At 45.1% G+C, this 19884-nt stretch overlaps 3 protein-coding genes across 4 annotated transcripts in view; 2 read left to right on the plus strand and 1 right to left on the minus strand.

The window, feature by feature from the left end:
* Window positions 1-7564, plus strand: part of sftpbb (surfactant protein Bb) — a 9104-nt gene extending 1540 nt beyond the window's left edge. Inside the window, exons 5-11 of the mRNA XM_060054811.1 lie at window positions 445-564; window positions 837-911; window positions 1879-2062; window positions 2141-2289; window positions 2419-2499; window positions 2688-2798; window positions 6937-7564. Of these exons, the coding sequence (XP_059910794.1) occupies window positions 445-564; window positions 837-911; window positions 1879-2062; window positions 2141-2289; window positions 2419-2499; window positions 2688-2798; window positions 6937-6972 (756 nt within the window). The 3' untranslated portion in view covers window positions 6973-7564. The remainder of the gene's footprint in view (window positions 1-444; window positions 565-836; window positions 912-1878; window positions 2063-2140; window positions 2290-2418; window positions 2500-2687; window positions 2799-6936) is intronic.
* Window positions 7565-7667: 103 nt separating this feature from the next.
* Window positions 7668-16021, minus strand: usp39 (ubiquitin specific peptidase 39). Its single transcript, XM_060054810.1, has 13 exons — window positions 15877-16021; window positions 15560-15638; window positions 15364-15458; window positions 15139-15275; window positions 14867-15019; window positions 14298-14523; window positions 12398-12472; window positions 12127-12194; window positions 10853-11041; window positions 10583-10725; window positions 9127-9262; window positions 8780-8866; window positions 7668-7920 (listed from the first exon to the last, which is right to left on the minus strand). Exons 1-13 carry the CDS (start codon window positions 15938-15940, stop codon window positions 7870-7872), a joined length of 1503 nt encoding a protein of 500 aa, XP_059910793.1. The 5' UTR covers window positions 15941-16021; the 3' UTR covers window positions 7668-7869.
* Window positions 16019-18389, plus strand: c6h2orf68 (chromosome 6 C2orf68 homolog). 2 transcript variants are annotated; one of them, XM_060054812.1, is made up of 4 exons: window positions 16019-16179; window positions 17162-17274; window positions 17360-17505; window positions 17601-18389. In XM_060054812.1, the coding sequence occupies exons 1-4, from the start codon at window positions 16019-16021 to the stop codon at window positions 17721-17723; spliced, it is 543 nt and encodes a 180-aa protein (XP_059910795.1). In that variant the 3' UTR covers window positions 17724-18389. The 2 variants fall into 2 exon arrangements, with proteins under 2 accessions (XP_059910795.1, XP_059910796.1); XM_060054813.1 differs by lacking the exon at window positions 16019-16179 and adding an exon at window positions 16306-16526.
* The last annotated feature ends 1495 nt before the right edge of the window (window positions 18390-19884 follow it).

Below are 19884 nucleotides of genomic sequence, written 5' to 3' on the forward strand. Positions count from 1 at the left end.
AGGGCTGGTTACGGCCTGTTTAAAGGGCTGGTTACGGCCTGTTTAAAGGGCTGGTTACGGCCTGTTTAAAGGGCTGGTTACGGCCTGTTTAAAGGGCTGGTTACGGCCTAGTTTAAAGGGCTGGTTACAGCCTTTTTAAAGGGCTGGTTACGGCCTGTATAAAGGGCTGGTTACGGCCTGTATAAAGGGCTGGTTACGGCCTGGATAAAGGGCTGGTTACAGCCTTTTTAAAGGGCTGGTTACAGCCTTTTTAAGGGCTAGTTACAGCCTTTTTAAGGGCTGGTTACGGCCTGTTTAAAGTGCTGGTTACGGCCTGTTTGAAGGGCTGGTTACGGCCTGTTTAAAGGGCTGGTTACGGGCTGTTTAATGGGCAGGTTACAGCGCATTTTGTTGCTATGCTAAGTATGACTTTGGACGTGACAATAACCTAACCCCCGCCCGTAGAAGCCCCGTGAGGTGTGCCAGGTCCTGGGCCACTGTGTTCTGGGAGTGGTCGGACCTGCTCAGGTCGTCCCCCGGACGGTGGCCTCTCCTCCTCCGTTCAGCCCTGACCTCAGTACTCAGGTCAGTCCAAACAGTCCTACTCAACAAGGTACATGTCATATGTTTATATGACAGTTTGAACAATGCATCTCACCTGAAAAGTATCAGATAGTATTGGATCCTTCGATCTGCTTTTGAAGAATCAAACCAGATTGTTCCAGCTTCCATCCCGTTAATATCCAATATCCAATTTGACCTGGATATTAGCTATCATACAAAAGTGCGCTTCTATGAATTCACTTTTTGTCTGTATAGTACCATATCCCACTAACACTGAACACAACTCTCTCCAGTTCAGCCCTCAGTGCACACTGTGTCTGTTCCTGATCAGAAAGATGGAGGACATGCTGCCTAAAAACAGGACTGAGGTGAGCCTTCTTCGAACCTCCTGCTGGGGTTGCATTTCATTCAAAAGTAGAAGGCCACACAGCAACGGCAGGGGGGGTTTGCCTCCAGCTCTCCAGCTTTTCATCGTCAACTCAGTGAAGTGATAGACCAGCTATAGACATGGGTAGAAGGGCTACAGGGAGAGGCTCTCAATGGGAATGCAGTGGCTCTCACCTCACACTGTGTGTCTGATCGGAAGTCATATTCATACTGTCAAATTGATATAGATTCAAGAGAGGCAGGAGTCACATAATGCAAACCAATCTACACGTTGGGTTTCCTTTGAAGGGTTAGACATATTGTTCAAGGGAGGACTTGTGTGAATACAATCATAATGCATATGAAGCAAATGTTTTACAATCAGGCAATGGGATTGGATTGGTGTAACACACCAAAAGAACAGCAAAACCCCTTTGCTTTGTCTCCCTGCCACCCCACAGCTTGAAGTTACCCTCCACTTCCAATGATCTCATTTGAGCTCCAGCCACAAACACTAGACCACTAGACAAAGTCACCTGACCACGACAGGTCACCTGACTCCTACATGTCACCTGACCCCTACAGGTCAACTGACTGCTACAGGTCACCTTACTGCTACAGGTCACCTGATCCCTACAGGTCACCTGACTCCTTCAGGTCACCTGACCCCTACAGGTCCACTGACTCCTTCAGGTCACCTGACCCCTACAGGTCCCCTGACTCCTTCAGGTCACCTGACCCCTACAGGTCCCCTGACTCCTTCAGGTCACCTGACCCCTACAGGTCCCCTGACTCCTCCAGGTCACATGAAGCCTCCAGGTTATCTGTACCATTAGACAGCAAAACCATTTCAACCTCTCAGGCTGCACCCTGCATGGATCCTGGGTGTTTGGGCCGTCCTTCCCTTTGACCGTGTCTCAGTGTGACGGGCAGCGATGAGATATACACGACTCTCTTCTCCCCCGGCAGGACGCGGTGGTGAAGCTCATGGGACAGGTGTGCGCTCTGCTCCCCAGCAGCTACAAGAGGAAATGCAACGACTTCATTGATAAATATGGAAAGCAGATCGTTGAGTTTCTGATGTCCTCAGCGGCTCCGCATTCGATCTGTGCTCTGCTGCACCTCTGCCTGCTGGAGGAGGCGTCAACTGTGGGTGAGGAAACGCAACGTGAGGCTCAGCTCCATGTTCGTGGTAGAAATGGGACGTGTATTTCATTGTTGACCTCCCCAGAGATGCTGCCTCCATCCTTGGACTGCCAGGCGTGTCGTCACCTGTTAGTTCTCAGCAAGCTTCACCTCGACCTCAACTCCACCCGGCCCATCCAGACCTCCAATTTCCTCGGGTCTGTCTGTCTCCAGCACCCTAACGCTATCCCTAAGGTACACCCACCGTTCACATCTGGATGGAGTCAACATATCATGAATGGAACTGAACAAATACTAAAGTACTGGTGTGGAAATGAGTGGAAACACTCCCGTCTCTTGTGTGTCTGCGTTTCTCTCTTCTAGTGCGAGGTGTTTCTGAAAAACTTTGGGTCTCGGCTGCAAAGGGTTCTGGGAAACCAGTTGGACTCTTCAGATCCCTGCGAGGTGAGATGTGTTATCATTAAAGTGTTTGTCTCAGTGAACGATATTTCATATGGTCGACAAACGAGAAGCAAAAAGAGAACTATGTCCTTGTCCTATTGCTTCTGGTTCCCAACAACGTTAAATGATCTGTGTCTGGTTCCTCTTTTCCGTTTTTTTAAACGTTTGACTTCTACTGTTCTTTCCTCTAGAGAGCAGAGCTATGTGCTGCGGTGAAAGTCTCCTCCAGCTCCCAGACACAGCACTGTAACCTGGGGCCAACCTTCTGGTGCCAGGACGTGAAGTCGGCGCTAATGTGTGGCGTGAGTGCCTTCTGTTAGGTTCCTTCTGTTTCTTTTAAACCCTTAATTCTAAATTATCATATCATCCCAGCAGCTATTTTCATATTTTCAGCAAAATTGTGTGCCCTCTGTGTACCATGGTCGGTCAAAAATATTCAACCAGCCAGCAAAAGAACAACCAATGAGGGCCGGTCGCGACTGCTCATCAATATCTTCGGCAAAGTCAGGTTCCTGTTGCCTTTCTCCTTTTTGGGGTCTTCCGACGTCGTGGAGGGGTGTAGGGCACAGGGACGTTTTCAACGTTTTCTCTGTTAGGAATCGGACTAATCTGTGTTCATCCAAACACTCAAGTCACACAGTCATACATTTCAAAGATGTCTGAACTATGTGGGTAACTGACTGATTAAGTCCAACTAGTGGTCGGAATCCGATCAAGTCCTCCTCTCCCCTTGGGTTCACTAACTCCAGCAAGGACACCTGGACGGCCTCGGCCTTCTCAAGGGGGAGGTCTCTTCCTCACAGCCTGATATGGATCAATACAAGTCATTCATTACCTAGGGTAAAGGCCCATTCACACCCTACGGTAAATACGGATACGGACCCTTTCGTCCGGTCCCGGAGGTGTTTCGTCCGTCAATGGGTCCGTCGCCTCTGAGCTTACGAATCCGGAGTGCTCCGGGAGAAACGGAGCAATACCATCGTAAAAATCGAGGTGGCAGTATAGTCAAAAGTCAGACCATTCGCGAAAATAGATAGAGTAGTACAATGAGTTGTAACTGGTCATTTGACAGCATTTTGAGGAGATAATCTGCGGGTTGGTGAGGGGTGTCACATGCCACCGCCGCCTAGGCCTACACTTTTTGCACATTTTTTTTGCCGATTTCAGATGACACAAAGCAAAATCATCTCTACAGATGTCATGTTTGCGATTATTGATGCCGTTAATTTGTGAAACGACAGTCCCTCTAGAGGATTTATTGCGTAACATCCATAACAACGCTGAAACCAGACGGAGGTATGAAGGGTAGTTCCGGAGGCAACGTTTGGGGCGGACGGATGAATTTCGTCCAGATCCAGAGGTCTTTTTTTAAATCGGCCTTTAAGCGGTCTCCCTCCAGGGAGTGGGGTTAAACCGGGCTTGGTATATGTTAATGGTATCTTCAATACACTTCTTCGACCAAGGAGCTTACCTACGAGCCTGCTCGATTCGCCAGATCTTCACTGTGCGAGAATCCATCTTGCCACGTCTGTGCATGTGCTGTGGTCAGAACCCCTGTGGGTCGAGTCAATCACTACGTGATGGACCGACGGGTCAACCAAACACCGGCCATGTATTTTACCCTTTTCCAGTTTCCAAGGATGAAGCCCTGATGATTTAACAAACCGTCTGGTGTCAGATTACGACCCAACCTGTTATGTCCATTTAATGCATATGATGACAGACGGCGTAGTGTTGCAACAGTACAGTATTCAGACCGTGTCGGTGAGCGCTGGTATGTTGGGGTGGTGCCCCTCTCCAGCGTCACCATGGAACATTTCAAAACAAGAATGTCCCGTCAGAGACTGTAGGTCTGGTAGGGTTCTGGTTGTAATGAGTGCATTGTAGGTCTGGGTGTAATGAGTGTATTGTAGGTGTTGTTCTGGGTGTAATGAGTGTATTGTAGGTGTTGTTCTGGATGTAGTGAGTGCATTGTAGGTCTGGGTGTAATGAGTGTATTGTAGGTGTTGTTCTGGGTGTAATGAAGGGTATGGAAGGTTTGGAGCATAGATAGTTTATAAAATGGATGTAGCATCCGGGCAGACCTCAGTTATTTCAACTGCATCTAATTCTCTTGGCTTATGAGCGTCGCCATCTTGTCTTAGTTTAACAGTGCCTCAATTCCTCTAACCAAAAAAGGGCATTGATGTGACGTCGGGAGGGAGATACGCCCATCTAGGTGACGTACACCGAATTAGCTCGTAGCTCATTTGTTTTTAAACGATCGGTTGGTACAGTTGACCGCAGAGAAAGGCATCTTAGCACCGGAATGAACAATAGGAATCAACGCAGTTGAGGTCAAATTGACGGAGATAGCATGCTAATCCTGAAAACTAGCCTCCGAGGCGAGGTGAGGGTCAGCGCCTAGCTGTCACTCAAGAGGCTGCGCCCCTAATTATTCATCGATTTTAACCTCCAATAAAATAGAAAATAGCCTGCTAAAAAAAAATCACCGCCTTCAGTGTTGTCATGGAGATATGAACTAAACATACTGACGAATGTTTTTTTGGACCAGGCTGTAAATAGGTTTAATAAGACTGAAAACGGCCTGTTTTCAGTCAACGAAGAATTGCTCACTTTTGGTACCACCTCGTAGTCGCCACCCTGCAATGTTTGTCACTTCCGCATTGGATGCTGGTAGAACTCGCTGTGGTTGGGGCTTGGTTTGGAGCAGTGCTGCGAGTGATATTGTGGCAGGACGAGGCGCTTATTGGAAACATGACTCACTAAGGAGAAACACGGATGAAAGGTGGTTTGTCTGCTATGAACCGCAGCACTATGTCCGTTCTCAGGTCTAAGATAAGAGCAACAAAACACACGCAATATTCTGGATGACTTTCTTGTCTTTATAACCTCATTACCGGCCTGTTACTATTTGGAGTTAGACTAGTTAATTTAGGAGGAAGAGAGTGAACTAGGAAATAGATGTCAAGCCACAGCTGGTAAAACGGAAAAGACCAGGTAGTCTTTTATGTAATACATTTTTCAATTTAGGTGAGATAATCTTTTCAAATGAATGTACACAGATGGACGGAATGGGACAAAGGATACGCCAATACGGCAACAAACAAAAAAGGAAATTGACCAAATCTATTAGGCTGCTACCAAACTGAGTTACACCTCATGCCCACTGCCTCCGTCCATTGACGGATCTCCGTTGACTTTGAATGGGGACGGACGCGCAATGCATTGTGGATCCGTGCGCTGAAGGCTGTCAAAAAGTTGAAAAATGTTCACGTTTTTCGGCAGCGACGGATCCGTCATCAAATTTGCTTAAATGCACATTTAAGCACTGTGACACTACTCAGGCTCTGACGACCCTGGAAACCTCCCCCATCCGTCAGCCACGCCTTCTGAGTCCTTTGACTGACGGTGCAGTGGGCATGAGGCGTTAGTTAGTGGCACCAGTAGACAAGAATCTTACAAAGAAGCTCCCACAACCCGTCCAACGGCCAGTTCCCAGCAGGGCCTGAGCGTGGCAACGCTCTGTATCCCTCTAGTGGCTGCTGGTGGGAGTCTTTCAATGGAAGTTCTTCAAAACAGGAATTGAAATCGACCACGAGTTTGTACGGTCTGCCAGTAATCACTGAATGTCGATTGTCCAATCACATTGCCGAAAATACGCTGCAAGACACCCTCATTTCAATAAAGTTGATTAAATCTCTTCCCTCCGATTTACACCCGCACGCCAGCCTTCCCAGAATCCCTTGCCCCACGCGGGCACGTTTCCAATACAATGTGACTGGGAGGCGAGGGCCACACTCGAGGCCCTGTGTCTGGTGGGCCAAGTCGTCACCGCTCCAGCCAAGCAACGCTCATTAGCGTCACGCAGCTGCACTGCCAGTTAGAGTGGACACACTTAATTCAGTTATTTTAATTCTGAACGTCTCTTGCAGGGCTCAATCTTAAAGATGTGACATTAATATAAACGCGTTTCTTGGCCAGCTACTCTCGTGTTCTCTGGACGTCCTTTTGTTTAGGGTTCTAGTTCTTGATTAATTTAGGACCCAATGCCTTCATGAAGCCCCGAAATACTGCTACACTACCAGGACCTTTAAGATGATTTAAATGCAAAAGTGAAACATGGACATTAGAATACCCATCTCCATCGTAGGGTAGAGGCAGCCTCCAGCCGTACCCCGACCCCGGGAACCCCAACACGCTGAGCTGTAGCAGGACAAGGATCTTTTAAGTCAACACAAATCCCTTCTGATTGGGCATTTCAAACCAACTGTATGGGGGAATGCTGAAACATGACATTGGATTATTTGTTTTACTTTATAGATCAAAACCAGAGTCATTAGAGATTTCTCTTCAAAACCAGAGTCATTATTAGAGATTTCTCTTGCAGGATAACAGAACTGTTTCACAAAATTATCTTCCCTCTCCATCTTTCCGTAGAATCTAGCCTACTGCAAGAAACACCTGTGGAGATGAAACATCCCTGCATCTCGGAGCGTTTTCTGCTGACAATCCCTTTCTATATTTGCTCCATTGATTGTTCTCGCTTGCGATTTACTTATAAACCTTGCATGTGTAATGGTGAGAGCCCCGCTCTTTGAAAGCATAAAGAAATACAGACTGAATCAGGATGACATCGAATGCCTCCACAAGCATTTAGCTTCATTATTTTGTAGTACAATACTGGATCCCTGTAACATACACTAGCCTGCAGTACAAGTACTTGGAGCATCTACTGCCAGATTCAGGGCTAGAGGACTTCGGTTCAACTGCATGTTCCCCCACTCCATACCTTTTAATGCAACATATAAAAAATACAACATTTCCACAAAGAACACACGAGTGCATTTGTACAGCGATGTACTCGCTGTAGAACTATGACCATAATCACCTTAACTCCTATAAAAGATCACGATTATGTTGAATGCTCCTTCTTTGCGTTGCACATGCCTTATATTCTGCTTCAATTAATATTACTGTATGAAGGATACACTGGAATGCTGTTTTATGAAAGATATGTTTGTCTTGCCAATGTTTTATTGATACTGTATAAAGTTATAAAACACTGGCTTCCGTTTTGTCTTCATCGCTTCCTCCTGTTTGATTGGCTGAATCTGCTTCGTTGAGCTCTTAAGCAGCTGTACTACTGTGAGATTAAAATACCGATCAGGGAAATTTGAAATACATGTTTATTTCAAAAGAGAGTTCACAAATAAACACTTAAAAAAGTTGTAATAAAAGAAAATATTTTTCCTCAGTCCTTGATGTCTGGAACGAGAGTCAGACCTCAGACTTGTCTTACTCTGCAGAGCTCTTTAGGGTTCAGAGGGACAAGAGGGTCTTACTGGGCTCGTCACTGGGGCCACCAGGACACTACGCTCCGGTGTGGATCGGTGTGTCATCATCCTCCCTGCGTTTCCAGATCTGAAATCAAACATGCGTTGAGTAGAAGCCATATGACCGGGACCATGTGACCAATCAAAGATGACAAGGACCATGTGACATAATCATTTTTATGTCGTTTAAATAACGTGCGTATTGCTATCCTGACATCCCAAGAAAATTCGCAAAGGCCTATAATTCTAGAACCTCTCAGTACACCTGGACCTAAACGGAGGTGATTGGATAGTATGGCTGGAGCTAAACAAGGACGATGGCTCCCACTGCTGGTGGTAACCAAGATTGGCAGGTTGTCCTGTGACGTACCACTGCCCATATAATTTCAGCATTATCATTTTTTACATCTTCCCTGACCTCACGTCTTCCTGTTTCAGAGCCATGAATCTCTCAATGTGAACATTTGTTATTTTTTCCAACACGGCGGTTGTGATTGGCCCAACCCGGGCCAGGACTGCAGTATCAGTGTGAATGGAGTGGTGTCAGACGCATATGCAGAGGCAATAGAAGATGAGCTTGCAGATTCCACTGGTTTCCAGGCTGATGCGTTTCATGATGCATTGTAAAGCCCTTATAGTTGTCGGGGATGGTTGTCAAGGTATTTATTTGTGTGTGTGTGTGGGGGGGGGGAGGAACCATCAGTTCAGTGCCGATGGGCCCCTGGCAGGGGTACGAGTCTCGCTCCAGCCTTGGGGATACAGTTAGTTATACAACAGATTACACAAATGCCTTAGCTGCTGCTAAGCAAACCCTAGAAACATTATTTGACTCCAGTTGTTGATATGGAAACACAAAGCGAGACCTCTGTACATGTAAGGCCTATGCACAGGGTACGTCCATCAAGCAGACACACAAATAGAGCAGTAGGCTGTTGATTTGGACTTGCCTGGATGTAGGCCTCAGACAGGGTGATCATCTGGGGCAGGATGTCCGTCACTTGCAGGTCCTGCATCTCGTACCACTTCCCCGTGCCCTGAGACAACAGAGATATATCATTAGCTCAGCCTCGCTTCGGTCATCGTGCCCTATGAGCACTGCAGCCACTTCCTGTTGGACATTATCTGACCAATCTACTTGATAACAAGTGCAAAAATACATGCAACAATGGCAAACAAAAAAACACAATTGTTTTCAACACACACACACACACACACACAGCAATCAGTGCATCGAGTGACATTAACTATTTCAAGCACAAGCCTTATTGATAAAATAAATTTAAGGGGAACTTACGTGGTGCAGTACGTGTGTTCTGTAGGCTCCCTCGGTGGGCTTCCCATCATGCACCACGTTGGCTACAAGGTCGTAGGTCGTGTGCTTTTCTGTGACCTGGCTTTCCTCCGTCAGGTACTCTCGGAGGTCCACGTTACTGGTGGAGGAACAACGGATTAAAAACATGTTGACCAAGCATTAGGAGTCATTAGGTCAAAGAGACATTGTGCAGGACTGCATTCTACCAGGACAGTAGTCAGAATACAGTTAGATAGACCTTACACCCCTGCTCTCCCTGCCTCAAGGCCTGATTCCACCGGACGCGTTACGGCAACGTTACGGCTGCGGCACGTCTTGGCCGCGGTCACCGCAGCAGATAGGTTCCACTCTAATCAATGAGCCCATTTCCACTGGGGGCGGCTGTGGAACGTCTCAGCAGCGTCCCAGGAGCGGCTCGCCGTGCCGCAGCGCTATCATTCCGTAGCATTTCTATTTTTGCCGCAAGCCGTTGCTGAATCGCGTCAATTTCAACAGAGCAGATCGAGCAGGAAGTGAAAAAGTAAAAGCCATAGAGCATCCGGTCAATTTTCAAAATAAAACACAATCCTCAGCTCATGTAGCCTATCACAACACATCAACATTATTACGTCATGACCGCTGGCACCAGGTCAGCAGTCAATCAATCAAAGGGTCTCAAATTATCCTTTTTATAAGGACAATGTCAGAAAGGACAAAGCCTGGCATTTGATTGGAGTAGTTTTGGGAGTGGAAGGTGAGTACATTAGGATTAGGATTATCGCGTGATCTCCCGTGAATACGGCTGGCTCGCAAGGCAGCGTTGCGCTGCCGTAACGCGCCTGGTGGAAATGCAAGCAGGGCAAAGTCGCAGCCGTTCCGTGCCACAGCCGTAACGCTGCCGTAACGCGTCCGGTGGAATCCCCGGGTCACACGTTCTACAGATCATCCATCGGACCAGGTGGAAAACCCTCCATCACAACCATCGTTCAGCATCGGTTTGACACCTATGTCTCTCTGTTTGCACCCTGGTCTTCAACAAATGACGGCACTTTTCCCGTCTTTAGCTCCCCATAGCAGTAACACCTCTACTGTGATGGGGTAAGGCGAGGGCGTCGTTATACACCCCTGTACACAGGTAGAGCTCCCCCTGATGGAACTACAAGTAATGCACCAAGATGTTACTCTGCACCAGAGCACAATTCCTTAGATAAGCCAGGGTTACAAGTTTAACCTCATGATTACCAGGGCCTAGGGCTGCTCGATTATGGAAAAAAAATTATTATTAAAAAAAGAATAATAATTATATCGAAAAATCGATTACATTATTTATGTGATCGTTTGACGCTAAAATCGAAATCGAGAATGAAATTTGGTTAATCGCCCAGCCCGTATGGGGCTCGTATGGGGCTCGTATGGGGCTCGCAGCACAGGGTTTGTGGCCGTCATATGGGAAACTTACGTGATGGGGAAGTTGACAATGGTGGGGTTTTTCTCCACAAAGAAGTTGTTCTTGGTGAAGCGCTTGATGCAGAATATCAGGTAGGGGGGCAGTTTGGTCAGCTGGAATTTCTTGAGGAAATTCTCTTTGTATGTTTTGTACTCCTGCAGGAAAGGGACACACACAGACCATGCGTTTAAATCAGATGAGGCCAGAGATGTTTGAACCAATGGAACACAGTTCTACACAGGAACTGGGGAAGATCATCTGCTCCATAAAACCTGTCCGTACCTTCTCTGTGCTGCCGTTGAACTTGCCCAGGATGTTGAAGAGGGGCACCTGAGGAATGATCAGCTGCTCCTTCTCATCCTTGTACAGCGGTGCCGTTGGGAGGTCAAGGGTCAAATACAGGAAGGTGGACTCCGATATCTTCTCCTGGTACTCTTCTGTCAGCAGCAATTCCTCCTTTTCCTCTGGTGTCTACAGATAGTGCAGCAGATTAATAAAAAAAAAAACGTTCACTTTGGTATACAAGCCTGAAATTTGGCACAGATACTCTATTTTAGAAATAGGCGTTGGCCACACAAAAATCCATTATGGTGCCATTTTTCAAGATGGCCGCCATTCCTATTCAATGCTTATTATATAAATTATTCGAACAGTTATCCAAGCATAACATTTGATACAAATACTCTAAAGGACATTTTAATGGAAAAAGATGCCTGTCCCTCAAAGATTCAAGATGGCCGCCATTATTAAAGATGGCCACCGTTCCTGTCAAATATTAATTAAAATGGTGATGCAAGCATAAAATTAGGCAGAATACTCTTCAAGGAAGAATCTTTTGGAAAAAGGTATGTGCCACTCAAAAATTCAGGATGGCGACCATTTTCAAGATGCCCACCATTTCTGTCAAATAGTCATAATGTCTGCTGCTTTGTCTGCCTCCTCTCCTTTGATCCGGCCTGTTCGGCTTAGTTAAACTTTCCAGGGATATAAAATCCCCGCCGGCATAGCTCTCAGGTTCATTGGAGTACACAAGCCTCTCCACCACGGTGCAGTCCACAGAGAGGAAGGGTTGCCATCTTGAATTTTTGAGGGACATGCACCGTTTTCCAAAAAAACACTCTTAAGAGGGTATTTTTACAAAATGTTATGCCTACATCACTGCTTGAATGATTGACATAATGAGCATTGACAGAAAAAGTGACCATTTGGAAAAAATGACCCGTAGAGACTAGTATCTGTGCCAAATTTCATGCTTTTATACCAATTTGAACGATTCTCCTGAAATGTGCCATTAATCTGCTGCATTAAAAAGGGGAACAAGGTTCTAGGCAACAGCAGGAAAACATCTCTTACACACACACACACACACACACACACACACACACACACACACACACACACACACACACACACACACACACACACACACACACACACACACACACACACACACACCTTGTTCTGATTATAAAAAGCTCCTATTGTGTCCATCAGATGCAGATTCTCCATTAGAAATTAGTAAAGAAGGGTATGTAAAGGGACGTGCAGCAACTCACTAAATCTGGATGTGGAAGCTTTTTGGAGAAGATCCGCATGGAGCCTTGAAACACATTTGTGATGCTTGCTATAAAAAAAAAAAAACACACAAATGAGTTGCATGCTAAATCTCATTAGCAACAGAAAAAAATAATCCCAAATTATCCCATTACCATTAACTTTCATTTATTTCACGAAAGAGATACAATTGTTGGATATCATCATACAGGTAAAGTATGCAAAGTTAAGAACCATTAGATGAATGTCCCTGGACTGATCGGTCCTACTCACATGGTTTCTTCTTTGTGCCTCCGAGAGCGTTATGGAGGGCGTTCAGGAACCAGGACAGGAAGTCCACCGAATCGCCTACACAATAAGGAAAGACAGAATATATATTAGTCTAAAGACCCGCCTGCTGCCATTTAGGAACCAGGAAAGGAAGTACACCACATCGCCTGCACAATAAGGAGCAACAGGGTTTATACACTAAAGACCCGCCTCCTGTCAATTCAAATGTACAGCCTCGACCTAGCAAGGCAAGCAATAGAAAACACATTTTGTAAGCTCTGAGAACACACACACACACACACACACACACACACACACACACACACACACACACACACACACACACACACACACACACACACACACACACACACACACACACACACACACACACACACACACACACTTGTTTGCCCACCAGCCACTGTGGCAGGTAGATTTAAACTTCTCATCTTTTTTACCAGCCACTTTTTATATGCTATATATTTTTTAAATATATGCAGACATTTTAAACAATATAATAGTAACAATAGATAAGAAAGGTGTTTTTCCTACACATCTTTTTTTCCATCAGAAGTGATTTTTACTGTAAGTAGGTGCTACCAAGGAACTGAGTTGAAAACGTTACTCTTACTGCATATGATAAACAATATACAGGTATCTGCCATGTTAAGTCATGATTATTTCAAAGGTGTTACGATGACAAGTTTGGGGATAATTCATCTATACAAAGTATTTTCAATAAAAAAAACAATTGACATATTAACAATAAAACAACATGCATGGCTAGACCATCATAAGTCAATAGGAACATTAGTTTTTTTATATTTACATGTGACTGCATACAAAGACATGTTTACTAACGCATCAGCATTATTGGCCCTTAACACTAATATTCAGAAAAAACACTGCCTCAAAAGGCTATTGGCTTAAGCAATACAAGTAGAGGCATATGCTTGAACTTTATACCCTGAACTTTTAAACGTTGCAAACGTGCAAAAACATAATTATTTATTTATGTGGCATTCAGTCCAATGCTGAAAATATATCTGTGGCATCCAGTAGGCCAATGCTGTGGTAAAGTGTGCAAAGTATGACCACGTGTTTCTTTCTGTTCAATAGATAGAACTTTATCAATGCCCTGTAGGAGAAATTTGTTAATGTTTTTCCCCATAAAACAATAATGGTAAAAAAATAAATACAAAACACTACAGTAACTGAGTAAGTCAAACCGTCCAATCTGAAAGCTCTACTTAACCACTCCCCCTACTCACTTCCACCAATGCAAAGCGAACAGAACTAAGTAGGGGAGGGCGTAGCCTAACTAGTTTGTTAATGACCCAGAGAAACAACGCAAATTCAATGTGAACATGTATGAGGCTTTAATAAAATCATGGACGATTTTGAAATTCCGCAAAACATTTTTTTAAAGTGCCTCAAAAAGAGGGCATTTCCGGGCAAAAGAGGACGTCTGGTTACCCTACGTACGGGAAACCCATTTGATTCCTAGCTGTAACACTGTTAAATAGCGGCCAAAATTGATGGGCGCTATCCTGGTAATTTCTCTACGGGAGAAATTCGTGTGTGGCGTGTTAGCGTGTGCATGGGTTGAATTGCGTGTGTCTCACGCCGAATACGCCGAGATTGTAGAGCCCCGTTGCTGGTATATTATCCCGGATGTTGACAGTCGCAGTTCAGCAAAAGAGGCGTTGAAGAAGAAGGGGGCCGGATGTTGACAGTAATGGTTGTGGAACTGTGCAGCGCCGTATGACTTAATTATTAAATATGCACATTTTATCGGACCTGACTGGAAAGTATAACCCGACACAGTGGCGGGTGAAGTGACACAATTCACCATACAAATACACACGCACACACACACACACACAGAGGAGAGTCTGACCTTGCTTGGTGATCTGGAAGGTCTTCTTGCTGCACAACACCACGGCCTGCAGCATCTCGTGAGGCGACACATGGGCCTTGAAGTTCCGGGGGTTCCACAGCTTCCTCATCAGCTCGCCGAAGCGCTGCACCAGGAGGAACATGATGTCCCCGGGGGGCCGTCGGATGCCCCGGTAGTTCTCCTCCTCCAGGAAGTAGTTCCGCAGAGGGGGAACGTTGGACAGTGCCTAGCAGATAATAGGCAACATGACCAAAATGTAGAATTACTCTCTCTTCCCTCTCACTCTCAACCCACATCACATCCTGGAGGATCTACAATTCATGTGATTTTGTTTCTCAACCAACGTCAAGACTAACAGGGATAGGTCTTCCTTTTCTTTATTTACCCTGTCTTGCATTTTATGTTATTTATTATATTTTCCTGTCTCCTCGTCGTTCATTAGTTTCCTTTGGACAAGCTCCAGAGCTCTTTGCAACTCCTCGAACTTGACCTGCATTTTCGTACTGATAAATAGTGTGCATTTACTCACTTTAAATATACCCTTAGCCGAGGAAACTAGCATGGCTCACCTGCAACACCACGTTGGCGTAATCGTTGGCTTTGATGTTGTTGAGCCCCACGATGCCAGGGAGGTAGGTGGTTCCGTCATACGCCCGGTACAGCTTGCCCTGCTTATCCAGCCCCGAGATGTGAGGCCTGGTGAAGGTGGGCTTCAACACATACTACGGACAAAGAGATGCCAGTATTCACATATTAATAGGTCCAATAGGGTCACAACGCATGACAGTTGAAGTGTCAACAGTTTTATAGGACCGTCTCGGACAACGGTCCTTTCACCCACTGTAACGTCCTCCAGGGAAGAGTCAATGATCTCGTAGTTGTCTGGTAGGCAGTAGAACTTCAGGGTATGCAGGTTGAGGAACACATGGTGGGTGAACTGGACACTGTGGGTGTAAGCATGGGACTTGAGACCTCTGCCTGGAAGAGACAGTGAGAAGTTGGCCATAATACTAGGTCCAATACAGCAGGGCTTCAGTACTTTGATAAAATCTAAATATTGACCCACCTTGAAAGTACTTTCCACATATGAGACAGGCATACACGTTAATGTGGGAGAGCGATATCGAACATAACTTCTCAAAATCGAAGTCCAGAACGCTCCTGCAGATACAGAAAGATGCACAATGGTGTTAACATCTTACGGTAGGGCTAATCTGTAAAACACTTCCGTTAGCTGTTAATAGTGTCAAGGTAAAGCTCACCTGTTGATTGTGTCCAGGTAAGGGCAGTGGCGGCTCCTCAGGTCCTCCGCGGCCCGTCCTCGTCCCACCTTGGCAACCACTGTCATCACAACCACAACATGAGTAGTTAGCTTAGCTCTACTGATTATGGCAGTTTTAAGAGGGGACGATTGATTCGTTAATTTGGTAGTCTTGTGATGTGGTGCAGTACATGGAAGTCCGTTTTAGTTATTGTGTTAACGCTTGTAAATATATAATAACCTTAACCTAGCGTACTTTGGCTAGATGCTAACTACCGGTTAGCTAACATAACATATCGACTGCTAACATAAACTTGCCCCCTTCTTCCTCGTCGTCGTCGTCGTCCTCAAGCTCAATGTTTTCTCGCTTTAATGAGACCATTGTGCACCTGCTGTTAGAAGAGTGGATCACTCAAATAATTCTTTATATACGGAACAAGTTCACTCCTAAATCCTAAACATGCGATGGCTGGTGATGCTAGCAGACAAACGCGAACATCCAAACGAAACTCGCGGTGTTGGCCGGAGAAGATCTGGCCGGCTGGAAGCTATACCGGAGTTTAAAGAGAGGCCCAATATATCCTTTAATTCGTATCTACTCAATGATGTTCTAGATTGTAGGTATGATAACCGTGTAATCATGAATTAATTATTGACGTTTATGCTTGATATTCAGCCCATAAAAACATTATGGGTTTCTTTATTTTAAATGAAGTTATTTATCAACTCTGGAAGCAATATAATTGGACAGCATTATACTATTTTAAATCTTTGTATGAGGGTACGGTCTTGGTAGTTATTGTTTAGGTAAATAGATTGAATTATTACAGCTACTTTGGAATATTGTATAATTTGTTCAGAATGGACATTATCAGGGACGAAGATCCGCATGATTTGAGCAAGCGTGGGGGTCGTCTAGATATGAGCCATGGTTTCCTCCACCATATTCGGCGGAATCAGATTGCGAGGTAATTCTGTTCGTTACTGGTCTCAAGGCGATTATTGAGAGTCTCTAGTCTCCTGATCGATTAATGAGTCGCTAGTCTCCTGATCGATTAATGAGAATCCCTAGTCTTCTTTTGGATTCATGAGACGAGTCTCTCGTCTTCTGATCGACTCATGAGACGAGTCTCTAGTCTTCAGATCGATTCATGAGTTGAGTCTAGTCTTCAGAGCAAGATACTTTCTAGTCTTCTAATCGATTCATTCGACGCTCTCTATACTTCTGATCGATTAATGAGTATCTAGTCTTCTGGTAGATTAATGAGTCCCTAGTCTTCTGATCGATTGAAGAGTCTCTAGTCTTTTGATCGATTAATGAGTCTATCGTCTTCTGATTGGTTAATGAGATGCGTCTCTAGTCTTCTGATCGATTAAGGAGATGGTTTCAGGATTTTTGGAGAACCTAAATAATAATCATTCGGACTATTCGGACACTAGCTATCTGTGACAATATCAAGCGAACCCTTGATCGCGAACCCTATTGATTTGTTGACGTTTTTTCCACGTTATTTGTATCATTACATTATAAAGCTGTCCAATACAGCTGGTGTTAAAAGAGGAATAATCTCATTTAGATAACTTTTCTGAATTTGATTTGTAGAGACAGTTATGATAAGGAGGTGAAAAACGCCAAGGAACTCCAGCGAAAGGTCGCTGCCCCTCCAAGACGCCCCCGTCGGCCGGACATTGCGGTCTACAACCCCCGCAGGAGAGGTACCCACACTACTCTTTTTGTTGGTTCATTTGAGTTTATTAGTAACAATGTTATCCTACTAACAAGGCATATGTGGATCTCTAGATGAATCCGAGTCCGGCGGGGGTGTGGAGACCGAGGAGTGGAACGACAGCGGGTCCAGCACAGAGACGGAGACCCCAGGAACCGAACTGTTCTGGCTGGATTACCAGGACGACTGTGGCACCATCACATCCTTTATCGTCCACAAGGTGGGCCCAGCATGCATCTAGCAGTGCAGTGCAGCCTACTAATGTGGGGGTTGTGTAGGTGTTGGCCTTACTTTGATGTCTCTCTCTGTGTGTAGGAGGATAAGCCAGATGACGTGGTGAAGCGTGTGGTGGATAAGAACGACCTGGACCCCGCTATGAGGGCCGCGCTCAGGCTCCGGGTTCGAAAAGAAATGGACAAAAGGCGAGACAAGCGCTGAATTGAAGAGTTAGGAGAGTACTTCTTTTAACAAAGGGAAAATGAGCAGTGGAGAATCACTCACACATTCTAAGTTCCTGGTGGCTGTAGTAGGTCACATCAATGACATAAGGACGGCCGTGGTGGACTGAAGTTCAGTGTGCTGCAGGCTGAGCACTAGAAGGAGATTTCACCGTGAGGAGGAGATTTTTAGTATGGACGGCTCCTAGTTAATAAGTTAAGAGCACTTATTAGATACAGAACAGATGGAGGTGGATCGGTTTACTGTTACCTCAGAATATGAGCCGCCTTTCGAGAGACTGCATGTTCAGCTCCATGAGCTGGAAGTCATGGGGTTGACCTTTGGGAAAGACCAGGCGAGTTTTGGAAGCTTTTTTGCTTTGGATTTTGTTGTGTACTTTGTTTTCTAAGATATAGGTTACTTTGTCCTGATGGGTTCTCCTTTCCGGAACAGAAAATGTCTATGATTATAGAAATACGACCCATTCACCTGTAAGAACCTCCATGTCTTTATTCATGTGTGCATTTAGTTATAATTTCCTCTTATTTTTTAAGACCTTTTGGAGTAAGTGAATGTTACCTGGTTGTTGCTGTATTATTTGATGCTATGAGTTTCATTGTCTACTTCGTTCTTATTTATTAAATATTGTTGATATTTTTTTCTTTACTTGCCTGTTGGTGTTAGTATTGAGTGAATATCAGTCAGTTTATTTATATTGCTCTGTCAGTTTATTTATATTGCTCTGTACCGGGTAGACTTAAATCAGTTAACAAGTATTGCCTTTTAAAGAGAACACAGTATTCAGGAATAAGTTACAACTATGTGTGACAGCATAAAATATGGATAAATCACTTGAATTCAAGGCTCATTCATCCTACAGGAAACAAACCATGTGCTCCATATTGTAAACCTTCTGTATTCAATTAATTGAGCAAATTAATGGGAGAAGATGCATGCCCACAACGTATCACTATATCACGAAACCAAGTATCTTGATATTATTTGTTTCCAGCGCTGCTTTATCCATTAGTTTGCCGTGTGAAGCAGTACATCAACTCCAGGCACCAAGCCCAGTACAGGGCTTCAACTCTTCATCCATGCCTAGTCCAGGAGTTCATTTTGACCAAAGACTGACTTGGAACTGTATAAACTCAGTAGATTATTCATCAGACTGTTGAAGGTTTCCACATGTCCTTAGTGCCTGTAAGATACTAGTGAGGCCCTTTGTGTTTAGCATTTTAGCAGACATGGGGCGCTTAGGCCTGGCCCTGGCGTCTCAGGCTAAATTCCTCAATTTTATGACTGGGCACTATATTTTTCAAAACTAAAGGTTGTAATACCATATAGAAACCATCCCTATATGGAACAAGTTCTGGGGATCTAGGGTCAATAATGGCGAGGCTATTGACATTTTTGCAAAATAAAAAATCCTTAAAGGGGACCTATTATGCTTTTTCGACTTTTATGACCTAAAAACGTTGTTATAATGATTGATAGTCATATTTAAAACCATACACAAAAAACGATGTAGAGTTTCGGGAAACTCTTCCTCTCATCTGGGCGCTTTCAGCATTCTCTGTCAACGCTCGGTTTCGTCCTTCTCCGCCCCCTCGCCCCCCTCCTGCCAACCCAACTCCGTTGTGATTGGTTACCTTCCTTGAAGCGCGCGCGCGGGCAGATTTTGTCATAACATAGGGCCCCACTGCAAGAGGGTCCATCCGGGCCCCACTGCACTAGGGACAAAGCGGGTCCCACTGCAAATGGTCCAAATGGCATAGGGATCGATGCTACTTTCCGCGGTCTTCCCTTCTGCGTTCCCGCCCTTGTCACCACCAGGTGTCCTCGTTGCGCTTCTGTTGCAATCTACGACTGTCGTCACCCAGCCTGAGATGTTCGTTCTTTGCTGAAGCGTTGTGAGCCAAGTCAGCTGCATTACCTTCATGTATGTTATCACATAGGGTTGTCCTAATCATCGGAAGGCCCCCTACCCAGCTGACATGCTCCGGTGGAACCTAACCCTAACCCCATGTGTTGCCTAACCCTAACCCCATTTTTTTTACCTAACCCTAATCCCATGTGTTACCTAACCCTTACCCCATGTGTGACCTAACCCTTACCCCATGTGTTACCTTACCCTAACCCCATGTTACCTAACCCTATG

This window comes from Gadus macrocephalus, chromosome 6 (genome assembly GCF_031168955.1).
Source record: "Gadus macrocephalus chromosome 6, ASM3116895v1".
In the NCBI taxonomy this organism is placed as follows: Eukaryota; Metazoa; Chordata; class Actinopteri; order Gadiformes; family Gadidae; genus Gadus; species Gadus macrocephalus.